Source organism: Protopterus annectens, chromosome 8.part0 (assembly GCF_019279795.1).
Source record: "Protopterus annectens isolate FY-2018-M chromosome 8.part0, PAN1.0, whole genome shotgun sequence".
Classification (NCBI taxonomy): domain Eukaryota; kingdom Metazoa; phylum Chordata; order Ceratodontiformes; family Protopteridae; genus Protopterus; species Protopterus annectens.
In genome coordinates, this window is record NC_056741.1 from 1,517,247,076 (window position 1) to 1,517,267,450 (window position 20,375).

The 20,375-nt window shown below is 40.3% G+C and overlaps 1 protein-coding gene across 1 annotated transcript in view; it reads left to right on the forward strand.

The window, feature by feature from the left end:
- The window catches only part of LOC122808508 (CMP-N-acetylneuraminate-beta-galactosamide-alpha-2,3-sialyltransferase 4-like), a 154,287-nt gene extending 134,245 nt beyond the window's left edge, over positions 1 to 20,042 (forward strand). Inside the window, exon 7 of the mRNA XM_044079465.1 lies at positions 19,785 to 20,042. Within this exon, the coding sequence (XP_043935400.1) occupies positions 19,785 to 19,874 (90 nt within the window). The 3' untranslated portion in view covers positions 19,875 to 20,042. The remainder of the gene's footprint in view (positions 1 to 19,784) is intronic.
- The last annotated feature ends 333 nt before the right edge of the window (positions 20,043 to 20,375 follow it).

Genomic DNA, 20,375 nt, shown 5'->3' on the forward strand with positions numbered 1-20,375 from the left:
ATATTTTCTGATCAGCTTCTAATTCAGTAATATCTTCTCTATCAATTGTTACAAAGGAATGATCTTCATCACCGTTAGTCTTATTAATCCCACTGTTTTCATTGTGTATTACATTTGTAAGCATACAATTCTCATCCATCTGGCTTTGTACATTCACATTTTCAACCATATTGTTAACATCCATCTTTCCCCTTTTTTGTAGGTTCATAGGTTCATACTAGGCTATCTGCCCAAGGGCATTTATAAGCCTAGCCCAGAGTTTTGTGGCTTTCGCCACCCCTTTAGTTTGAAGGATACTATGCCCATTATTTTGCTGTGCCTCTGTCAAGCAGTGACACTGAGGTAATCCCTGGGGTATACCTGCGATCTCCCATCCATTGGTCAAGATTTCTCTTGAACAAGGCCAGCGAGGTGCTCTGCCTCACATGTACTGGGATTTTGTTACAATTTTTTTGTTTTTCTTACAGTGATGCTCTTCAGTCCTTCCATGTTCATATCTGATTTCTTCCTTTTCAACTGCCCTGTGCCTCTTTTTTCTACCTTCTGTTTTGGAAACCTGCTGCCTTTTTCTGGGGACTGAGATTTTTCTAACAGGAAAATGTTATCATTCCCTGTTATCTGTGTGTTACATAACAAAGCAGTGCCCTTTTTACTATGTATTATCTTTACTTTACAGACATTTATCAGTTTCTTCTTCCTTGTTATTTGTTGGGAACTTTCTCCTTTCTTTCTTGTTTTATTTCCTTCCAAACACTCTGAGTCCTCAGATTGCTGAATACTTGTGTCTAGAATTCTAAAGTTGTCAGGGGCATTGTCTTGTTTCATAGGGGTTGAGTGATCTTTGCAGACAATAGACACATAATTTCCTGTATGTGTTCTATTTGCTCCTTGTCTAACATTATTTGTTTCACCAGTCCAGTCATTAATATATGTAGCAACAGTTCTCCAAGCTGTGACAATTGCACAAGTGCAGCTGTCATTAGTAAGTCTAGACTTAGTACTAGTAATAGTAAGTAAATCATCCAACTTTTGACATCAGGAATACAGATCATCAGTATTATCAGATGTTACCTTTAAATATATATAAATATACATAGCATTTATTACACTGTACAATATATTTGTGCTTTAGCAAATCATTAATGGCATACTGATTTAAGCAATGCATATTCAGTTTCAAATTAAATAAAAAATTATAAAAGAAAAGATAATCAAAATCAGTTATCGCAGAATTCAAAGAGAACTTAAATCAACTTCTGTAAGAAAATCACGCAAGCAATATACAACTAAATACTAAAGTAAATAGAGTAAAGTTGTTGCTCTGACCGTACAAGTTCTGAAAGTCAGACAAAAGCTTAAATTTCTTTACATCACACATGAATGCACGCAGTAGCTTCTGCTCTCAATCGCTTGGAGTCGCACCTCTTTTTAACAGTAAAATAAATTTCTTATTGGGTGAGTTAGCTCCAAAGAACCTGAGGTACAAACCTTGGTGTGTAATTCCTGAAGAGGCTGTGTAGTTATGGCAGGAAAATATGCAGTATATATATATATATATATATATATATATATATATATATATATATATATAAAACTTATTTAAAAGCAGCATTCATTCTCAGGGTAGAAACTCATCCTAAGCAGATGGCAATTGCTTTTCACTTTTAACTAAGGCATAATGCTATTTGCTTTATTTATTAAGGAAAGGTTGGGAAGCACAGTGGCACAGTGTAGAGCATTGTCACCTTACAGCAAGAGGTTCCCTGGTTTGATTTTTGTCTGCAGTGCCTTGTATGTGGAGTCTCCATGCCCTCCCTGTGTTTGTGTGGGTTTCCTCTGGGTGCTTCTTTTTCCTCCCACATTCCAAAGACATGCAGTAGGTGAACTGGACACTCTAAATTGACAATAGATGTGAATGTGCATCCGAGTGTGTGGTGTGGAAGAACTACTGTGGCAGGGCTAGCCACCCAGTGATGTAAACCCCACCAGGGGTTGTGGATGGAGGGATGGATGTATTAAAAAAGTGTAGTGAAATGATGCCCCTATATTTCAACATAATATTCCAGGAAGAAAAAGGACACTCCTGGACTGTTTGGTTATTGCATTTGCACTGTGAGGACAATGTCTTGCAGAGAAAACCTGTAGGCAACCATCAGGATTCTTTGTAGAGATAATATATCACTTTATACAAGAGATCAATATTATGTTTGACAGCAAAGCAGACCTTACTGGAAACAGATAATAATCTTTGTAAAACAACTAAAAGCATAGTAACAAGAATAGAACAAGCAGACAAGAAAAGAAAGGAGTTGACTAAGAGATGCTATCACTTTAATTTTGGAGTGGAAGTGTTAGATTATAAAACAACAGGAGAGAAGGTGTGCAGGTAAAAGTAAATAGAATTAGGGAGGCAAAAACGAAATGATAATTCTAGTCACCAGAAATGCTGCTTAGGTACAACAAACTTGACTTACAAAAGCATGCAGTCATGTAGTTTGTGGTTCAAGATTAGATAAAAATTTATATTAGGTGTAAGTGGATGGACACAGAATTTTGTAGCACCACTGGGTTGCTAGCAGAGGTACAGAACACAGAACCTAACTAAAAGGGAAGTTGTAACTGTTCACTTATTCTGTAGTTCTGTGACTCAGAGGGGAGCAACTCAGGGATTATTTTTTGTTGCTAAACTGTTAGATCTTGTGAAGTTTTAAGTACATATAATGACTATTTACCTACTTAATACTCAAAGTAGATTTATGCCTTACTTGAGCTTTTTTTATTCAGTAAGTCCTAATAGTTAGCAATAGCAGCATTTATTTTCAGTAAAGAACCAAGAAAAAAAAAGTCAAAGGTATTAGCAAAGCGGTGGAGTTTTTATTTACGACCACATTGCATTCATGGCACAATGTTAACCTGCTAGCATAGATAAATTTTGTTTACATTTAGCATAATAATAATAATAGTAATAATAATAATAATAATGCAATTAAGGGCACTTCATTTACACATATTGTACCTATGGATTAGATTATGCAATACCCTCCAAAAAAAGATACTAGAAATATCTTGTATTAAGCAATGAATGAATCACTGGGCTATATCTAGGAGATATCTAAGAAATGGTATTGTTTTAAGAATATGACATGAAAACGGATCTATATTAGAAGACCGAAAGATCAAAATCGTGAACGCTATAAAGAGTGAAAATGCCGGACCTCGAAGTGCTTTTTGTGAGATCGCAATACAGTGAGGATTGGAATATTTGCCCTTTCCTCACTGTAGTGCAATCTAGGAGTTGGAATATATATTTAGCAGGGGGTGTAGGGGGCACAACCCCCCCACAATAAGGAGTTCGAGGTCTGGTATTTTCATTCTTTAAAGTGTTTGTGATTTTGATCTTTCGGTCTTCTAATATAGACCCCATGAAAACATGGCCTTGTTATAATCCTTTGTACTTATTTTGTAACCTAGTTTGTCCACATATACATTTTTCTCAATATATTATACTTAAAACATCTGAAGCCATCCTTTGAACTTTTCTTATACTCTGTTTCAGCACTTATTTCTTCATGCCCAGAATATTTTGACAGCAATAAACTTCATTAATGATGAATGCATATACTTTTTAAAAATATTTTTTGAAATGCTATATACAAGAGCAAATACATTAACACAATCAAACAAATAACTATTTATATATGTATACAACAATTTCTGCTTCATACATTAACAAAATTCATTGAACAGCCATAAACAGATCATGCAACATAGATAAATATTTCTGTACTAATGAGTATGAGTTCATTTCTATCCAGTAACTAAATTCCACACCCTCAGACTCAAAAAACATATTTATTTCATCATGGTTTGGTGTTTCCTACATTTTAACAACACTTTGGGACTATTTAACGCTTTTTAGATATTTTTATATGCAATTTCTGACTCTGACCACATGGGGGCTGGCATTTTGAAATAATTCAGACTGTTTACTCTGCCTCTAGGTATCCCAGAATGCATTGTTTGTCTCCAAAAATTTGCATCAGATCTGCCACGTTTTCCTTTAAGCTGCTGTCACTTCATTGACTTAACAGGCATAAGTCCCCTACTTTTGGTTAAAATGTTATCCTTCTTCAATGACTACTTCAAACACAAACAGTGCAAATGCTACAGAACAGAACTGAAAAGTGCATTTTATTGCTTTTGTTTCTTAGAAATGCTAACTTGCTTTCTTTTGTGAAGGCTGAAATCTAGTTCTTCAAGGCATCTCCCCTCCCACTTCACACCTACCTTCCCTAGCTGTCAAAGAGCTAAGAGTAATTTGACCCATTGTCTGCATGTGATTGACAGCTCACAGCAGGTGACCAGAGTAATGTACTGTTTTCTTGTCAGCCTTTCCCTCCTTACAGTGGGACACTTTTTTTGTTGCACTCCTCCTATCAAATTTAGAACCAAGCTACATAGCACTGGGAATAATCACCATTTTGCAAAGCATCAACCTCCCACTTATTTTTCCTTCCTGTTTGGTTAAATAGCTAACAAATGACACACTATAAACATGTAATATTTCACAGACTTGCATGACAGCACCAACATGCTTTCTTAAGACATAATTTAAAAAATTACGGTATTGCATACTTCTTGTAATCTGATGTAGTGTTGTCGATTAATTGTGACAGACATCTGCTTCTTATGTAAAAACATGCACTTAATGTATACGCATGGTTATTGCAAATTTATGCACTTAGTTTTTGCAGCTGTTACTGTGCTTCTGCCTGCACTTTGTCACATATCGGTAGGGCAATATAAAGCAATATGACAATACAAAAACAAAGTTTACAAAATTTAGAAATTACATCCAAAAATGAGACTCACCCACACTCACTCATTCACCCACACTCACTCACTCACCCACTCACTCACACTCACCCACACACTCACCTCACTACACTCACCCACACTCAACTCACTCACTCACCACTCACCACCCACCCCTCACCACACTCACTCACCACACTCACCGTCATCCACCACACCTCACTCACCCACATTCACTCACCCACACTCACTCACCACTCACCACCCTCACCACACTCACTCACCCACCCACACTCACTCACCACCCTCACTCATTCACCCACATTCAACTCACCCACCCACATTCAACTCACGCACCCACACTCAACCACTCACTCACCCACTCACTCACCCACCACACTCACCCACACCAACTCACTCACCCACACTCAACCACTCACCTACACTCACCACCCACACCCACTCACTACAGTCACTCACCACCCTCACTCACTCACCACCCACCTACACTCACTCACCATCCAAACTCACTCACTACACTCACCCGCACCCACTCACCCCACTCACCCACTCGCTAACCCACCACACTCACTCACCCACCACACTCGCTCATTCACCACACTCGCTCACCCACCACACTCGCTCACCCACTCACTCACCCACACTCACCACACTCTCTCACCCACACTTACCCACACTTACCCACACTCACTCCCCACATTCACCCACCCACACACCACACTCACTCACCCACCCACGCACCACACTCACTCACCCCCCACACTCACTCAACTCACGCACTCACTCAACTCACTCACCACACTCACTGAGCTCACACACCACACTCACTCAGCTCACACACCACACTCACTCAACTCACACACTCACCCTTTCACACACACAACCACAAGTTTGTTTGGCAACACCAAGAATGCCTCCAGGCCTTCGTCCGAGGAATGCACAAGTAATTATGTACTTTGGCTGTGCAGACATCAGAAACAGAAACACATGCCTATACAGATCTTATACATCAAGCCGCTCCATTCAAATTGTACATGAAATGCACCCATTGAACAGTTTTCCACCTACAACATTATTAAAGTACTTTAATCCAACACTAGTGAGCCCTACTTTACACAGCCCAGTAAACCTGTCCACAGATTCAGATTCTACAGCCCAGTCCAATAAACTGTCTACTGTACATTAGTGTTAACACAGGAATTTCCAGTTCTTATCAGCATAACCACATACACAATCTTCCACCTCAGACCTTTCATGAAGGATGTTTTATTTTTAAACTTTCATCCTTCCCACTTTAGGGGTCTTACATAAATCCCAGCAAAAAGGAGACCTATAAACTGCAATCATTCTGATCCAAATCCATCCAAACATGGCTGCAAAACTAAAGGTGTTACGGTTTTGAGGGGAGGGTTAAGCAACCATGCCCACACCACCTGGGAACAATCAAATTCTTCCTGTCTTTATAACTACACAGTTCCACAACCACAGGGAAAAAATTACCCAGCAAAGGCACACCAGTACCTAATGGAATTAAGTGAGAATTCAACACTAAATCATAAATCACAAAACAGACTATCAATTCAGTATATGAAGAACATACCAGTATAGTGTATTTAAAGTTACATCTAACTACCAGATTATGCTGGGACAGCTTTAGAGATAAAAGTGGTTTTGTAAAATTCAGCAGATACTGGCAGAGTGCCCTTTATCACACAAACGTGCACACACTTGCCTCTTATCACACAGATGCGCAGAAACTTGCCTCTTATCACACAGACACAAAGTTTGTTTGGCAACAGCTAAAATGACCCAAGGGCTTCTTCCTTCTGATAGCAGTCTGTTAACTATAGGTTCATAGGTTGGTACTAGGCTATCGGCCCTAGGGCTTATACAAGCCTAGCCATAACAATTCCCTGTCTATTACTTCCACACTACTTTCTACCCTGGACCCCTGTCTAGCAGGGTGAGTGATGTGATCCCCGGGGTTAATTTCTTTCTCCCATTCAATCGTCAATGTTCCGTTTGAAGAGGGCCAAAGAGGCAGTCTGCTTGACATGTATGGGCAGTCTATTCCAGAGTCTGGGCAGTCTCTGAGTCAGGAACCTATCCCTCCAGCATTTGTTTATTGTGATGACAAGGTTTAGATCCCTGGAGCGTGTAGCTCTGAGGGATTGGGATTTCTTTAAGTGTAGCATGTCCCAGAATGGGTACATGTTTTTTCCCAAAGGGGATAACTATACATTTCTTGGCACTGAGCTTGAGCCCATGGCTCTGGCATCAAGCATCTGTTTCTGTAAGGCCCTTTCTAGAGTATCCACAACATTTGGGGATTCAATAATGGCTCCCAGTTTGCAGTCATCTGTGAACTTTGTTAGCCAGAATCCCTTAGTGTTGGCCTGTACTTCAGAGAAGTAGATGCCAAACAAGAGCGTCCCAGGACTGACCCCTGAGGTACTCTGACTTGTCAGAAGCTGGATTTGGAGTGGGCTACTTTTACAGCGTGGGTTCTGTCAATAAGCCAGTTGGCAACCCATCGAGTGATGTAGGGATTAATGCCCAGCTTAGTAAGTATTCATACACACACACACACACACACACACACACACACACACACACACACACACACACACACACACACACACACACACACACACACACACACAGACACATACACCCACACACACCCACACACACACACACACACACACACACACACACACACACACACACACACACACACACACACACACACACACACACACACACACACACACACACACACTTGCTCCTTGCTTGCATTCACACACACACACACACACACACACACACACACACACACACACACACACACACACACACACACACTTGCCCCTTGCTTGCATTCACACACACACACACACACACACACACACACACACACACACACACACACACACACACACACACACACTTGCTTGCTTGCAGTCACACACACACACACACACACACACACACACACACACACACACACACACACACACACACACACACACACACACACACACACACTTGCCCCTTGCTTGCATTCACACATGGACACACACACACACACACACACACACACTTGCCCCTTGCTTGCATTCTCTCACACACACACACACACACACACACACACACACACACACACACACACACACACTTGCCCCTTGCTTGCATTCACACACACACACACACACACACACACACACACACACACTTGCTTTTTGCTTGCATTCACATACACACACACACACTTGTGGCTTTAAAACACAAGAACCAGTATGACGGTCATAGTCCATGATACCTCCCTGGACTATATGAAGAGGGCCATGGAGCTCTCTGAATATATGTGTCCCAGGTGGGTATGAATCTAGCCTTGAGTCGCATCCTACCTTCAGCAATGATTATACGACAGGACCAGCAAAAATGACCTACTTCAACAAATGGCTTAGTTTCTGGTGTCACATAAAGGGGATTCAATCTCTGACAGCTTGGGTAGACATAACCGACAAGCCACTATGCTTTTCAAGAGATGGTTTGCACTTATCACCACTTGGCTTCTGAATATTGACAAAAACCTTGTCACCATAGTGCCTTTTTTTAGGATATGCCAAGTTAAGCCCGCCAACATAATAAAAATCAGTCAGAAATACCTAAAGGTGCTGCTTCTCAATGTTAGTAGTTTAAATATAAAAAAAAAATTATTACCTGGAAGCACTCCTTACCCTAGAAAAATCACACACATATATGCAGTCACAGAAACATAGTTCAGAACCGTAGTAATCACTCTGGCTATTAAAATCTACAGTGCCTTTCATACATTTTGATCCCCCTCTGCTCTGAATAAAACATATGGAGGAGGTGTTTCAATGTTTTTAAAGCACTAATACAATGCTATACTGGTCCAAAAACATGACTGAATTGAGCTGCTGCTTGCCCAACTAACCACAGGTGTGAAACCCCATCATATCCTTGCATAATAGTGGTACTAAAAATAGACACAGGAATGTTTAGAGGAGATGCATTAAACACGTTATAAAGCTAAACAAGGAGCAACATTAAACCATACAGCCCTGAAATCGAGTTGGCATCTAATCATACTGCCTATGCTGATAAAGCAATTTCAATGTCCATAACTGAAAAATCTGGCACGGTACAATTAACACCACTAAAGCTACTGATGTGTTACAGTAAGACAATCTAGCAGACCTGAGCGAACGGTCAGTTCATACAAGACCAGTGTTATTGCAAAATATCAATGCTAATAATACATATAAGTGGAAATAAATGGGTGCCGCTGATGAAATTATATAGTATTCTCCATTCATAACGAATGCTCCTGCTATGCTGACTCAACAGAAAGTACAGTTGTGTACCTACCATAAATGTAGATGTTTGAGTGTATTCACTGTTGCAGTCATTACTCTTGGGTTATCCTGCTGGCAGGCTACCCGCAGTCAGCCTGAATTGCAAAGTCTTGGTCCGGCATCAGTTGCTGTCGCCTCTTCCCTGACGTCAGTGTGCCAGGGGTATAAAAGATGCAGCCAATGCCATTTTCTTCAGTTTTTCTTTCCCCAGATGTCAGGTGCTCCCAAAAGGGTAGGCTAGAAATTATGCCAATAAACATGCATGCACTAAGGTAATCATTTCCTTCATCTACAAGCAAATACACCACATAGGTTGTATAGAATAGAGAAGTACAGATAAGACCCAGCAAAAGAAAGGGGGATGGTGGGAGGGTAACCTGGACTGCAGCAGTGAATGCACTCGAACATCTACATTTATGGTAGGTACACATCTGTACTATGTTCATCGTGTTTCACTGTTGCAGTCATTGCTCTTGGGTTGAATCCCAAAGCTGAGGATGGGTGGCTGGGGCTAAATAGGATTAGGAGAGGCTATGAGGCCCTGCAGAACTGCAGTGGCAAAGCCTGCTCTGGATTTAGATTAGAGAGGTAAGTGGCAGTGCTTTGTAAAGGTGTGCACCGAACTCTGAGTTGCAGCCTCTAAGATGTCTTTGGTTGGTATTCCTCTGAGGAAGACTGCTGCTTTGGTTGAATGTGGCCTAATGTCCTTAGGCACTGATTTGCCATGTTGTGAAGAGCAGAAACAAATGCAATGGCCTATCCATTTTGAAATAGTCTGTTTTGAGATAGCCTTTCCTTGTGATCCTGCAGCATATGCCAATAAAAGTTGCTCAGTCTTTCTGAAAGCTTTAGTTCTGGCCAAATAGAAGTGTAGCTGTCTGTGTATGCCCAAAAAATGCAGAAGTCTCTCACCCTTGTTCTGTGGGTTTGGATAAAAGGTAGGCAAGTGAATGGTTTGGTTAAGGGCCACACTGGGCACCACCTTAGGCATAAATGTCGGGTTTGTCCTCAGAGAAACCCTTTCTGGATGGAAAATGATAAAAGGTTCCACAGCCATGAGTGCCTGTAACTCTGAGACTTGTCTTGCAGAGGTTATTGCTAGGAGCAGAGCTGTTTTCCAGGATAAGAATTTTATATCAGCTGTTGAGGCTGGCTCAAAAGGAGGCAGTGTGAGTTTTTCCAAGACATAATTGAGGTCCCATGCAGGTATTGGTGCTCTCCTTGGAGGTCTTATGTTTTTGGCCCCTCTGAGGTACTGCCTTATTAAAGAATGAGAAAAGATAGGTGGTTCCATATTGTAATGGGCTGAAATGGCAGAGGCATGGATCTTAATTTATGAAAAGGATAGGCCTCTGTCCAGCATCTCAGTTACGTATTGTAAAATCTGAGGAATGTTTGCAACAAACGTGTCAATTCCTTGTGCCTTGTTCCAAGCACAGAATCTCTTCCATTTTTCTGCATAAGATTTTCTGGTACTGGGCCTCCTGGCCTCCAAAATAACATCCATCACAGCTCTGGAGAGAGGAGTGTTCTGAATAGCTACATCATCCGCCATGCTGCCAGATTTAAGGTCCTGAGTTGGCTGTGCAGGATCTGATTGTTTTGTTGGGTCAGTAAGTGAGGAATTTGAGGCAATTGGGTACCAATGCTGGTGTGGCCAGTATAATTTTTGGCTTCTCTTGTCTGACCTTTAGGAGTACCTTGGGGAGGAGAGGCAGTGGAGGAAAGGCATATACTGTTTTTCCAGCTGAAGGATAAGGCATCCACTTTCCATGCTTGCTTGTGACAAGTCCTTGTGCAGAATCTCTGTAGTTGTCAGTTGTCAGGGGAGGCAAATAGATCTATGTCTGGGCATCCCCATTTCCTTGTTATCATGCTGAAGACTTGTGGATCCAGTTTCCACTCGTGGGGATCCATGAGGTTTCTGCTTACTTCGTCTGCCAGAGTATTTATCTTTCCTGGCAGGAATTGTGCTTGCAGGTGAACTTGATAAGTCAATGCTGTGTCCCACAAAATCATGACTTGTCTGCAGAGGGGGTAGGAATGTGTGCCTCCCTGCTTGTTTATGTACCTCATGACTGTAGTATTGTCCGTCTTTATCAGTAGTTGTCCTGGATGAAGTAGATCCTTGAAAGCTGTCAGGGCATTTTGAACAGCTAGCATCTCTTTTTGATTGATATGAAGATGCATCTGGCTTGCGGGCCACGTGCCCTGAATACATTTTTCTGCCATGTGGGCCCCCCAGGTATAATTTGATGCATCCGTTGTTAGTGTCTGCCTGGCTGTGGGTAAAGTGAATGGCTGTCCCTTGTTGTGGTGACAGGCCTGTGCCCGCCATTGAAACTCCTGTTGCAGTCAGGGAATGAGGGTAATTAATGTTTCCAGGCTGTGGCAATGTTGAGTTCAATCACTTTTTAGATACAATTGTAGTTTCCTCATATGCAGTCTGGCATATGGAATTAGCAGAATGCAGGATGCCATGAAGCCCAAAGCCTGCAGAATTTTTCTTGCAGATAACTGGGTCTTTGTTGCCAACATTTTGAAGTAAGAAGTCAGTTGCCTTTGTTTGTCTGGGGAGAGATAAGCCATCAGGGCAGCTGTATTTAAGCTTGCACCCAGGAATATTATCTCTTGAGAGGGTACTAGTTTTGATTTATTTTCATTTACTGTGTACCCTAGGCAAATTAGTAATCTTTTTACAAACGCCAGATGCTTTAGTAGAATGTCCTTGTTCTCTGCTTGAATAAGGCATTCGTCCAAGTAAGGATATATTTGAATTCCTCTTTGTCTGCAAAATGCAATTACTGGTGCCAGGCATTTTGTGAAGACCCTGGGCGCAGTAGATAAGCCAAAGGGCAGTGCAGAGAATTGGTAGTGCATTGAGCCAGCTATGAATCTGAGGTATCTTCTGCAAGATTGTCTGATTGGGACATGCAGGTATGCCTCTTTTAGGTCCAAAGTTACAAGCCAAGCCTTCTTGCCCAGCATGGGCAGAAGCTGCTGCAGAGTCAACATTTTGAATTTTGGAATATCCAGAAATGTGTTTAGAATAGACAGGTCCAGTATTGGTCTCCAGGCTTTGTCCTTTCTGGGTACCAAGTAAACTCTTGAGTAAAATCCTTGTCCCTGCTCTTGCTGTGGTACTCACTGAATGGCCGTCATGTCCGTGAGGGATGAAACTTGCTTTTCTACCTCTGCCCATTGATTCTGTGGCAGGTCTGGCATACCTTTTGCCCTTGGCAGGGTGTGAAAGTGGAACCTGTAGCCCTGAGTCATTATATTCAAGACCCATTTGTCCTGGGTGATCATGTGCCAATTTTGTGAAAAAAGTGCTAGTTTTCCCCCTAAGGGGGCTGCCAAAAGATAAGTGCTTGGTGCTGGAAGAGGAAAGTCATTGGGACTGTTTCGTGTATGGCTGTGATTTGTCTTCTCCGCTTTTGGAGGTAGACACACCCCATTGTTTAGGCCTGTATGAGCCTTGGGGCTGGGATCTGCCTCTGGGGCATCTGTATCTGCCTCTTTGTGGCCTGTGTGATACTGGAAAGGACCAATTCTTTGAGGGCCAGTTTCTGCTAAATCTGGGTGGCTGCACCTGTAAGAAATCCTTAACTGTCTGCATAGATTTTGCTTTGTCCTCCATTTTCTTCAACACCTCCTCTGCTTTAACACCAAAGTATCATGTTGTAATGGAGCATCTAATAATTTTGCTTTAACATGATTAGGCAGATTCTGTTCCTTTAACCAAGCATGCCTCCTAATGACAGAACCCGTAACAGCGGCCCTGCAAGAGGCCTCCAGAGAATCAAAACCACATTGCAAAGTATGCCTTCCCACTTGTTCAGTTGCATGCAATAAACCCTGCATTTCCTTGTTTTCTGCACATTCAGAATTTCTTAATATTTTCTGTTTAAGCAGTGACATTAAGCATTGCCGATATTTAAGCATATGAAATTGACAATTTAAAGCCCTCTCAGCTAAGGTAGCAGAAGTGTAAACCTTTTTCCCCCATCTGTCCAGTGCCCTTGAATCCCTATCAGAGGGGATAGGGTTTTTTGCAGTGGAAGCCTTGACCCCTTTGGGACCCTGAGAAATAGTTTCTGGGTCAGCAGCAGGGTTTTATAAAGAAATTTATGTGAATCTGGAACCCTGTAGTATCTGTCTGGCTTAACAGGTGCAGGGGGTAAAGAGTCAGGAGACAGGCCGGACTCTGAAAATACATCATCTACAATGTCTAAAACAGGGGGGATAGCAAGAGGCCTGTGCTGAGGTAGTAAAGGAAAGTCTCTGAGCCTTTTCTTAGATTCTGAGTAGTCTTGGCTCTCCCAGTGGAAGTGCTCCCTCATGGTATGCAGGGTTTCCCCAAAAGAATAATCGTCGGGAGGAGAGGATGAAGGGATAGATTCTTCAGCAGCAGAATCCTCATAGAGAGGAAGAGAGTATTCCTGTTCAGAAGAGGAGTCAGAGGAAATGGAAACCTGATCTGAAGATTCATATTCTATCTCTTGCCTAGGCCTCTTATCAGGAGGGGGATGGGAACCCCTGATCAAAATAATTAGGTCTTCGGCCATTTTGAGAATCTGTTTTTTTAGGCATGGAGGCCTGTCCATGGGCTTGCTGCACTTGTTTCTTTGTCTTTAGTGGTGCTTTAGTCTTTGCCTTTGAATCTGTAGTCGGTTTTACATATAACTGTGTAGGCCTGAAAACACCCTCAGAAGCCGATGCCTGCCCAGCGGCTCCAGATCCATCTGAGGGATTATTTTCCAAATGTCCAATACCTTGAGTTTCCATCGGCCTAGTTTGCCCCACGTGGGAGTCGGAAGTGGCCTGCGGCTCTGAGGTAGCGGGTGTCAGGGGCTGCGAAAGTGCCTCACTGAGAACCGGCGAACCGGAGACTGGCTTAGAAGAAGCCTTGTTGTCAGTTTTGGACCTTGGATGCCTGTCCTTTTCCTTTTCCTTACATTTCTTGTGAATTGCTGTAGTCGGATGGCTATCCGACGACATTGTGTAATTAAATCTTCGGCCAAAGTAATGAAATGCAAAATCGTACCAATGCTTAATAGTGCGTTGGTTACATCTAGCACAAAACCTGAAATTAGCAACGTTGTGATCAGGGCCTAGGCAAGGAATACAATAAGAATGAAAGTCCTTATGAGGTATTTGCTTCCCACAAGAAATACAATTATTAACTTTTTCTGACATCAGTCTGGAGCAAGAAAAACGTTTCCCCAACGGGGTACTTAGCTTTACATGAAGACTTCAGATCTGAAATTCGAACACGAAAATCTCAGGAGTCGGCCGACCGGCACTTACAAACTGCTTCTGCTTCGGGCACTGCGCAGCAAGAAAGACTGGAGAAAATGGCGTCGGCTGCATCTTTTATACCCCTGGCACACTGAAGTCATGGAAGAGGCGACAGCAACTGATGCCGGACCAAGACTTTGAAATTCAGGCCAACTGCAGGTAGCCTGCCAGCAGGATAACCCAAGAGTAATGACCGCAACAGTGAAATACGATGAACATCCCCTTCCGGACCTCGGAGGTTTCAGTTAGAACAGTTTCAGAACTACACCAACATTACACTTCATCGGATTTTTTAAATAGAAGTGTTATGTGTTACAATACCAAGAACAGCTTGCAGAGCTAAAATATCTACAGCAGTACCTAACTTGGTTCAGAATACACCATGAAAGAGAAACTTTCTTCGGGGTGAGGGGGCTTTTCAAAAATGTAGAGGATATCGGACACACAAACATGGCCCACAGCATACACAGCAAAACAAGGGCATGTAAATATGATACTTGCTGACGAGAGAACGTTGCAATTGCAGTCCAACTCGCTCCAACCTTTAAAACGGCTGCATGAAACACTAACATGCAGCAGAAAAAAATATATATATAAATGAGCACGGCACACACAGACGCCGAAATGAGCATTAATAATTAATAACATGCAAAAATTAGAAAAAACAAACAAGCAGCAGTAGTGATAAATATACGAGCTATCACTATAAACCAACACTTGCATAAAAAAAAAAAAGAAGAGACGGCTTATTCTGAGTATCAGTAATGAAGATAAACGCGATAATACTCACCAAGCCAAATTCAGCATGCAGCATGGGACCTGACTAAAACAGAAGGCAGCATTCTCACACAGGAACACAACGACTAGATAATTAACCGAGAACCAGCAGTATCAAATAAAATGTATAACCATAATACAATAATAATATACAAAATACATATAATTATATATCAGAAGCAAGCAAATACAACAGAAGGCTAATCTAGACAGTCGGCAGCAGCATACACTAGTGAACCATGTGACACCCTCAAACAGAAGCATAAACTATATCCGGCAGCACAAAATAGGGCTAGAAGTGCATTCAAACAGGGGCTGTGTGTAGAATTACATTTTTAATTCACTTGAAAGACTTATCTTACCAATGAAGTAAAAAATGCAGACGAAAATGCAGGCAATCCAAACTTTTCAGTAGTCCCGCAAACAAATGCAGTCAACAGGATACACGTACAATGAAAAGGAGTTCCACACACCACATGGATTTTATTAGGTTGAGTGGGCTGGGTAAGGCAGGTCTGACATCACAATGTGGGAGGAAAACTGGCTCTTCTATACAGCATGCAAATCAGGCAGGGATTACATCACTTTCGGGGAGGAAACATCCCGATATCTAGAGCAAGAGCAGATGACAGATGTGACATCATCATTTCAGAGCCAGCTACAGGTTTTTCAAGTTGGTTTGCAAAGTGAAACAAAAACAGTATAGAAAGCTAGGAAGCAGAACAGGGAAAACAGTTGAGTGGGTTATTTTTTTAAAGCTGCAAGGGTGATTTTTTTAAGTTTTATCAAAGAACAGGGACTGGAAGAGTCAGCAGGTTGTGGAATCTGCTTTAATATCCTGTTGTTTTCCTTTAAGTTGTTTGTTTTCATCTTAATAGTATACCTTTTTATGAATCATACCACTCAAGAGTATTTATAAATTCCATTAAGGATAGTGTAATCTAATTTTCTCAGTTCTTTGTAGTCATTTTCAAGGCTGTTGTCATAAAGGTCCCGAGAAGTGGAAACCGAGACTTCAATGTACACTGGAGAATTGCAGCATTAAACAACACCCAAAGTTTAGTTAATATGAATATATCAGACCACAATGCTTCCAGAAAACATTGATTTCTTTCCCCAAATGGTAGTTGGACTTTGCAATCATAAATCATATGTTAACAGTCTTATTTATGTAAAGATTTATATCCCCTTTTTGCATGTAATTTCAATTCTGTATAGTGGGATAAATGATCTAAGCAAACATTTCCAAGAGAATAATCTGCAAAATACATCTGATATCTTTTTTGAGTATATTAAATACTTTTATGTATTGTAGTTAAGTTGTGGCACTCATTTGGAGAGCATAATCCCAATAGTTGTCTTTGATGTGAAATTTATAGTTGATTTTTTTTGTATTTTTGATAAATATGATCTCCTTATTTCATTATTTGTTTTGAAATTGCTTAGAAAAACAAGGCCGGGTAGATATTTTTTAATTATATCTGATATTATCACGTCTGTACTAGAATCCAATTTTCGATAACCATATCATACCTATTAAATAGTCAGAACTAAGTACTTTAGTTTCTCTTGACATTTGATTAAAAAAATAAATCTCTATTTTCAAAGCTTATCATTTTTTGAAAGTTCAGTCTGTCTGTACATTCTGGTATAAATGTTACAGAGAATATTGTGAAACAACTTACTTTGATCTCCAGGTATTTATGCATACAATTTTTAATATGTTGTTTTTAAATGTACAGTCCCTTGGATGTTTTTAAACAAATATTTCTTTAATGGCCACCTTACCTTATCATTCAAGATTTATATGTGTTGCATTGTAATACTTTTTCTTTATTTAACTACATGGTTTCATGCAGATTTATTTTCCATTTAGTTGAATAATCAGAATTTATATATAAAGGTACTGATTTAATAATTGAAGCTATAACATATGTTTCTTAGTCAGGAAATCCTAACGTACATCTTTCAATTTTCTTACGTGATGTCCCAAACCTTGGGAAGGCACACAGGATGAAAATGAGTACAGATAAGACAGTTGTTATGGCAGCAAATGGGGAAAATCAGAAGTTCAGAAATGAGGAAGAAGAGAAAATAGTGGAATGGGTTAGCAACTTCAAGTATCTGGGAAGGGTAGTTGGTGAGAAGGGTAGTCTGAATGACATACTTCTCAACTATACAGACTTTTGAGAATGTCCAGGTTTTCACCTCATATTTTGGGTTCATTTCTCATAAAATTGTGACTTTCTGGTCAATCATTGGCAAATCATTGTGGGCTGACATCTTAAAATAATGACAGACGTGAGATTCAGACTTCATATTCTTCAGGAAATCCATGCTAATAGAAAAACTGTTATTCTAACAATTTTCTAAGTTTGTAAGAGCAATATTTAAAAGATCTTCCTATTTATAGGCCTTTATTTCCCTATAATTGATGGCTTTGTCCAGATTTCTTGTTCTAAGAGGTTGAGAGATGTGCTGAATGAGGAGGTCAAAGCTAGAACTGGAGAGGCTGCAGCCAACTGGCACAGAGTGTCAAGGGTAGTTACCACAGAATAATGCCAAAACAGCTGAAAGACAGAATTATAATTCAGTGATGTAACCAGGACTACTGTACGGTACAGAAACCTGGGCAGTAGCAGTAGAGCTGCTGAGGAAGCTAGAGGTGTTGCAAATGAAGTGCCTGAAATGGGTGGTAGGATGCACACTGTGGAATAGGCGAAGAAAGGAGGACATAAGAACAGAAGCCTAAGTAGCTCTGATTGCAGAGAACATCAAAGAGAACAGATTACTGTGATTCAGGAAGATGACTAAGAAAGCAGAAGACAGTTTGATGAAGAAGATTTGGGGCAGACAGGGAGAAGGCAAGAAGAAAACAGGGCATCCAACAATGGGATGGATGGTTTGTGTCAGAGAAGACCTCCGACATTCAGGCATGACTGATGATGAAGATAGGAGAGTGAATTGTAAGAGATGGCGACAATGACCACTATACCTGGACCCCATGTGGAAAATGGAAAAAAAGGGGGGTGATGATTATGATGGGGATGTCCCAAAGCTATAAGCAAATGTTGTTAGATGTTTTCTTAGAAGGAAGTAAAGAAGCTGTCTATATAATGTATAATAGTTTAGGTAAAATATCCATTTTAGTTTACATCAATCTATTTTTCCTAGAAAAGAATAACTATATGTGTGTGGATCAAGTATTATACACCGAATAAGTACAATGCCAACATGCAGAATATTGATGTGAAAATGTCAAAACATGTAACATTGACACATAATGCATATGATCCTGGGATTATCCCATACTGAACTAACAGCAATTGTTTTTTACTCACAAAACACCTGCAACAACCGGAGAGGTCACAAAAGTACCTCACAAAGAGGATCTTAGGCCTTAAACATTTGTCCTATATGGACAGACTAAAAAAACTCCAACTATTCTCTGTCTCATATCATCTACTTAGAAGCGATCTCTGCTTGACTTATAAAGCCATGTTTGACCCAGCTCTGTTACAAATGCTACAGCTAAAGAAATCCCAATCCCTCCGCACTACACACTCCAGAGACCGAAACCTCATTACCACAATCAACAGGGCATGCTGGCGGGAGAGGTTCATAACCCAGAGACTGCCCAGGCTATGGAACAGACTTCTCATACATGTCAAGTGGAGCACCTTACTGGCCATCTTCAAGAGAAATATTGATGAGTGGATGGGAAAGAGAAAATTCACCCCAGGGATCACTCCAGTGGCTTTACTCGTCAGAGGCACTGGGAACTATGGTTGGATGGCAAAATGCCAGGGTAATCCTATGGGCTAGGCTTGTAAAGGCCCCAGGGCTATTAGCCTAGTACACACCTATGAACCCCTCTCCCCAATAATTATATATACTAACTTCAAGATCTCACAATCCCACAGAGAAAGGGAATATTTCCCTACCCAGGAATTGTTGATCTCATGTAGATGGTGACCATCTGTTTATGTCAGCCAAATTTTGTTGACCATACAAACATTAACAGTGCACTCATCTGACCTACTGAATATTTTTATAATTTATTACTGCTATTGTTTAACAATTGCATATGAGTAACCTCAAAATATTTATTCTGTTTACTATCCAATTTAAATCTGCTATAGTTTTTTTAACAAATAATAAACTCTTTGTTAATAAGGTGCAAGTTTTATTCTTATTGAATTTGAGATCTGACATCAATTCAATATCTTTTAATGAATGTTTTATATTTTTAGTGAATAATGAGTATTGCATATTGTTACTTGTATAACATCAGCAAATAAATTAATTTGAAAGTGTATTGAACATTTATCTTAAACTATTGAACATTTATCTTAACTGTAGTATATCATTGTTAAGTTTTATATAAATGACTAGAGGACCAATATCCAAAACAAAAAATAAAGGAGACACTGCATCTAGTTTTGTGACTATACTTTACTCATATATTCTTTTCTTATTCTTCAGGATGCCCCACATAGCATTGACGTAGAGCGAGCAATTCTTCAGAAGCTCTCAGACCTAGGTGCCCTCAAGTTCCTTAAAGGATATCGCTAATCAAAGGAGAGCAAGACAGCATGTTATAAGGATTCTTACATGTGGATCAGAGAACTCACTATAGCGCACTAGTTAAACCATCATGTGCAAAAATTCTTTAAATACTATGAAGCTAATGTTACAGGTTGTTATGATACAATTTTGTGTGATGTTCTTTTTTATTATGTTTACAACCCTGGATAGCATTGTTCTGATCCAGGAAAATCAGAAATGTCATTTTCTGATACAATGTCTTCTAATATTGTGAATATGTATATAGTACAAATTATATAATATATATATATATATATATATATATATATATATATATATATAGAGAGAGAGAGAGAGAGATACAGATATATAGATTGATATTTATTTTTTTTTTTGTACAAGGTCTGGATCATCAGATATGTTTATAGTAGTAATATGATCTGGCCTGCTAAATTCTTCTTCCTCTCTGTGTCATATTAACACCCTTTGCGACACGTATGAGACTATCTGGTGATAAAATAAAAGTTG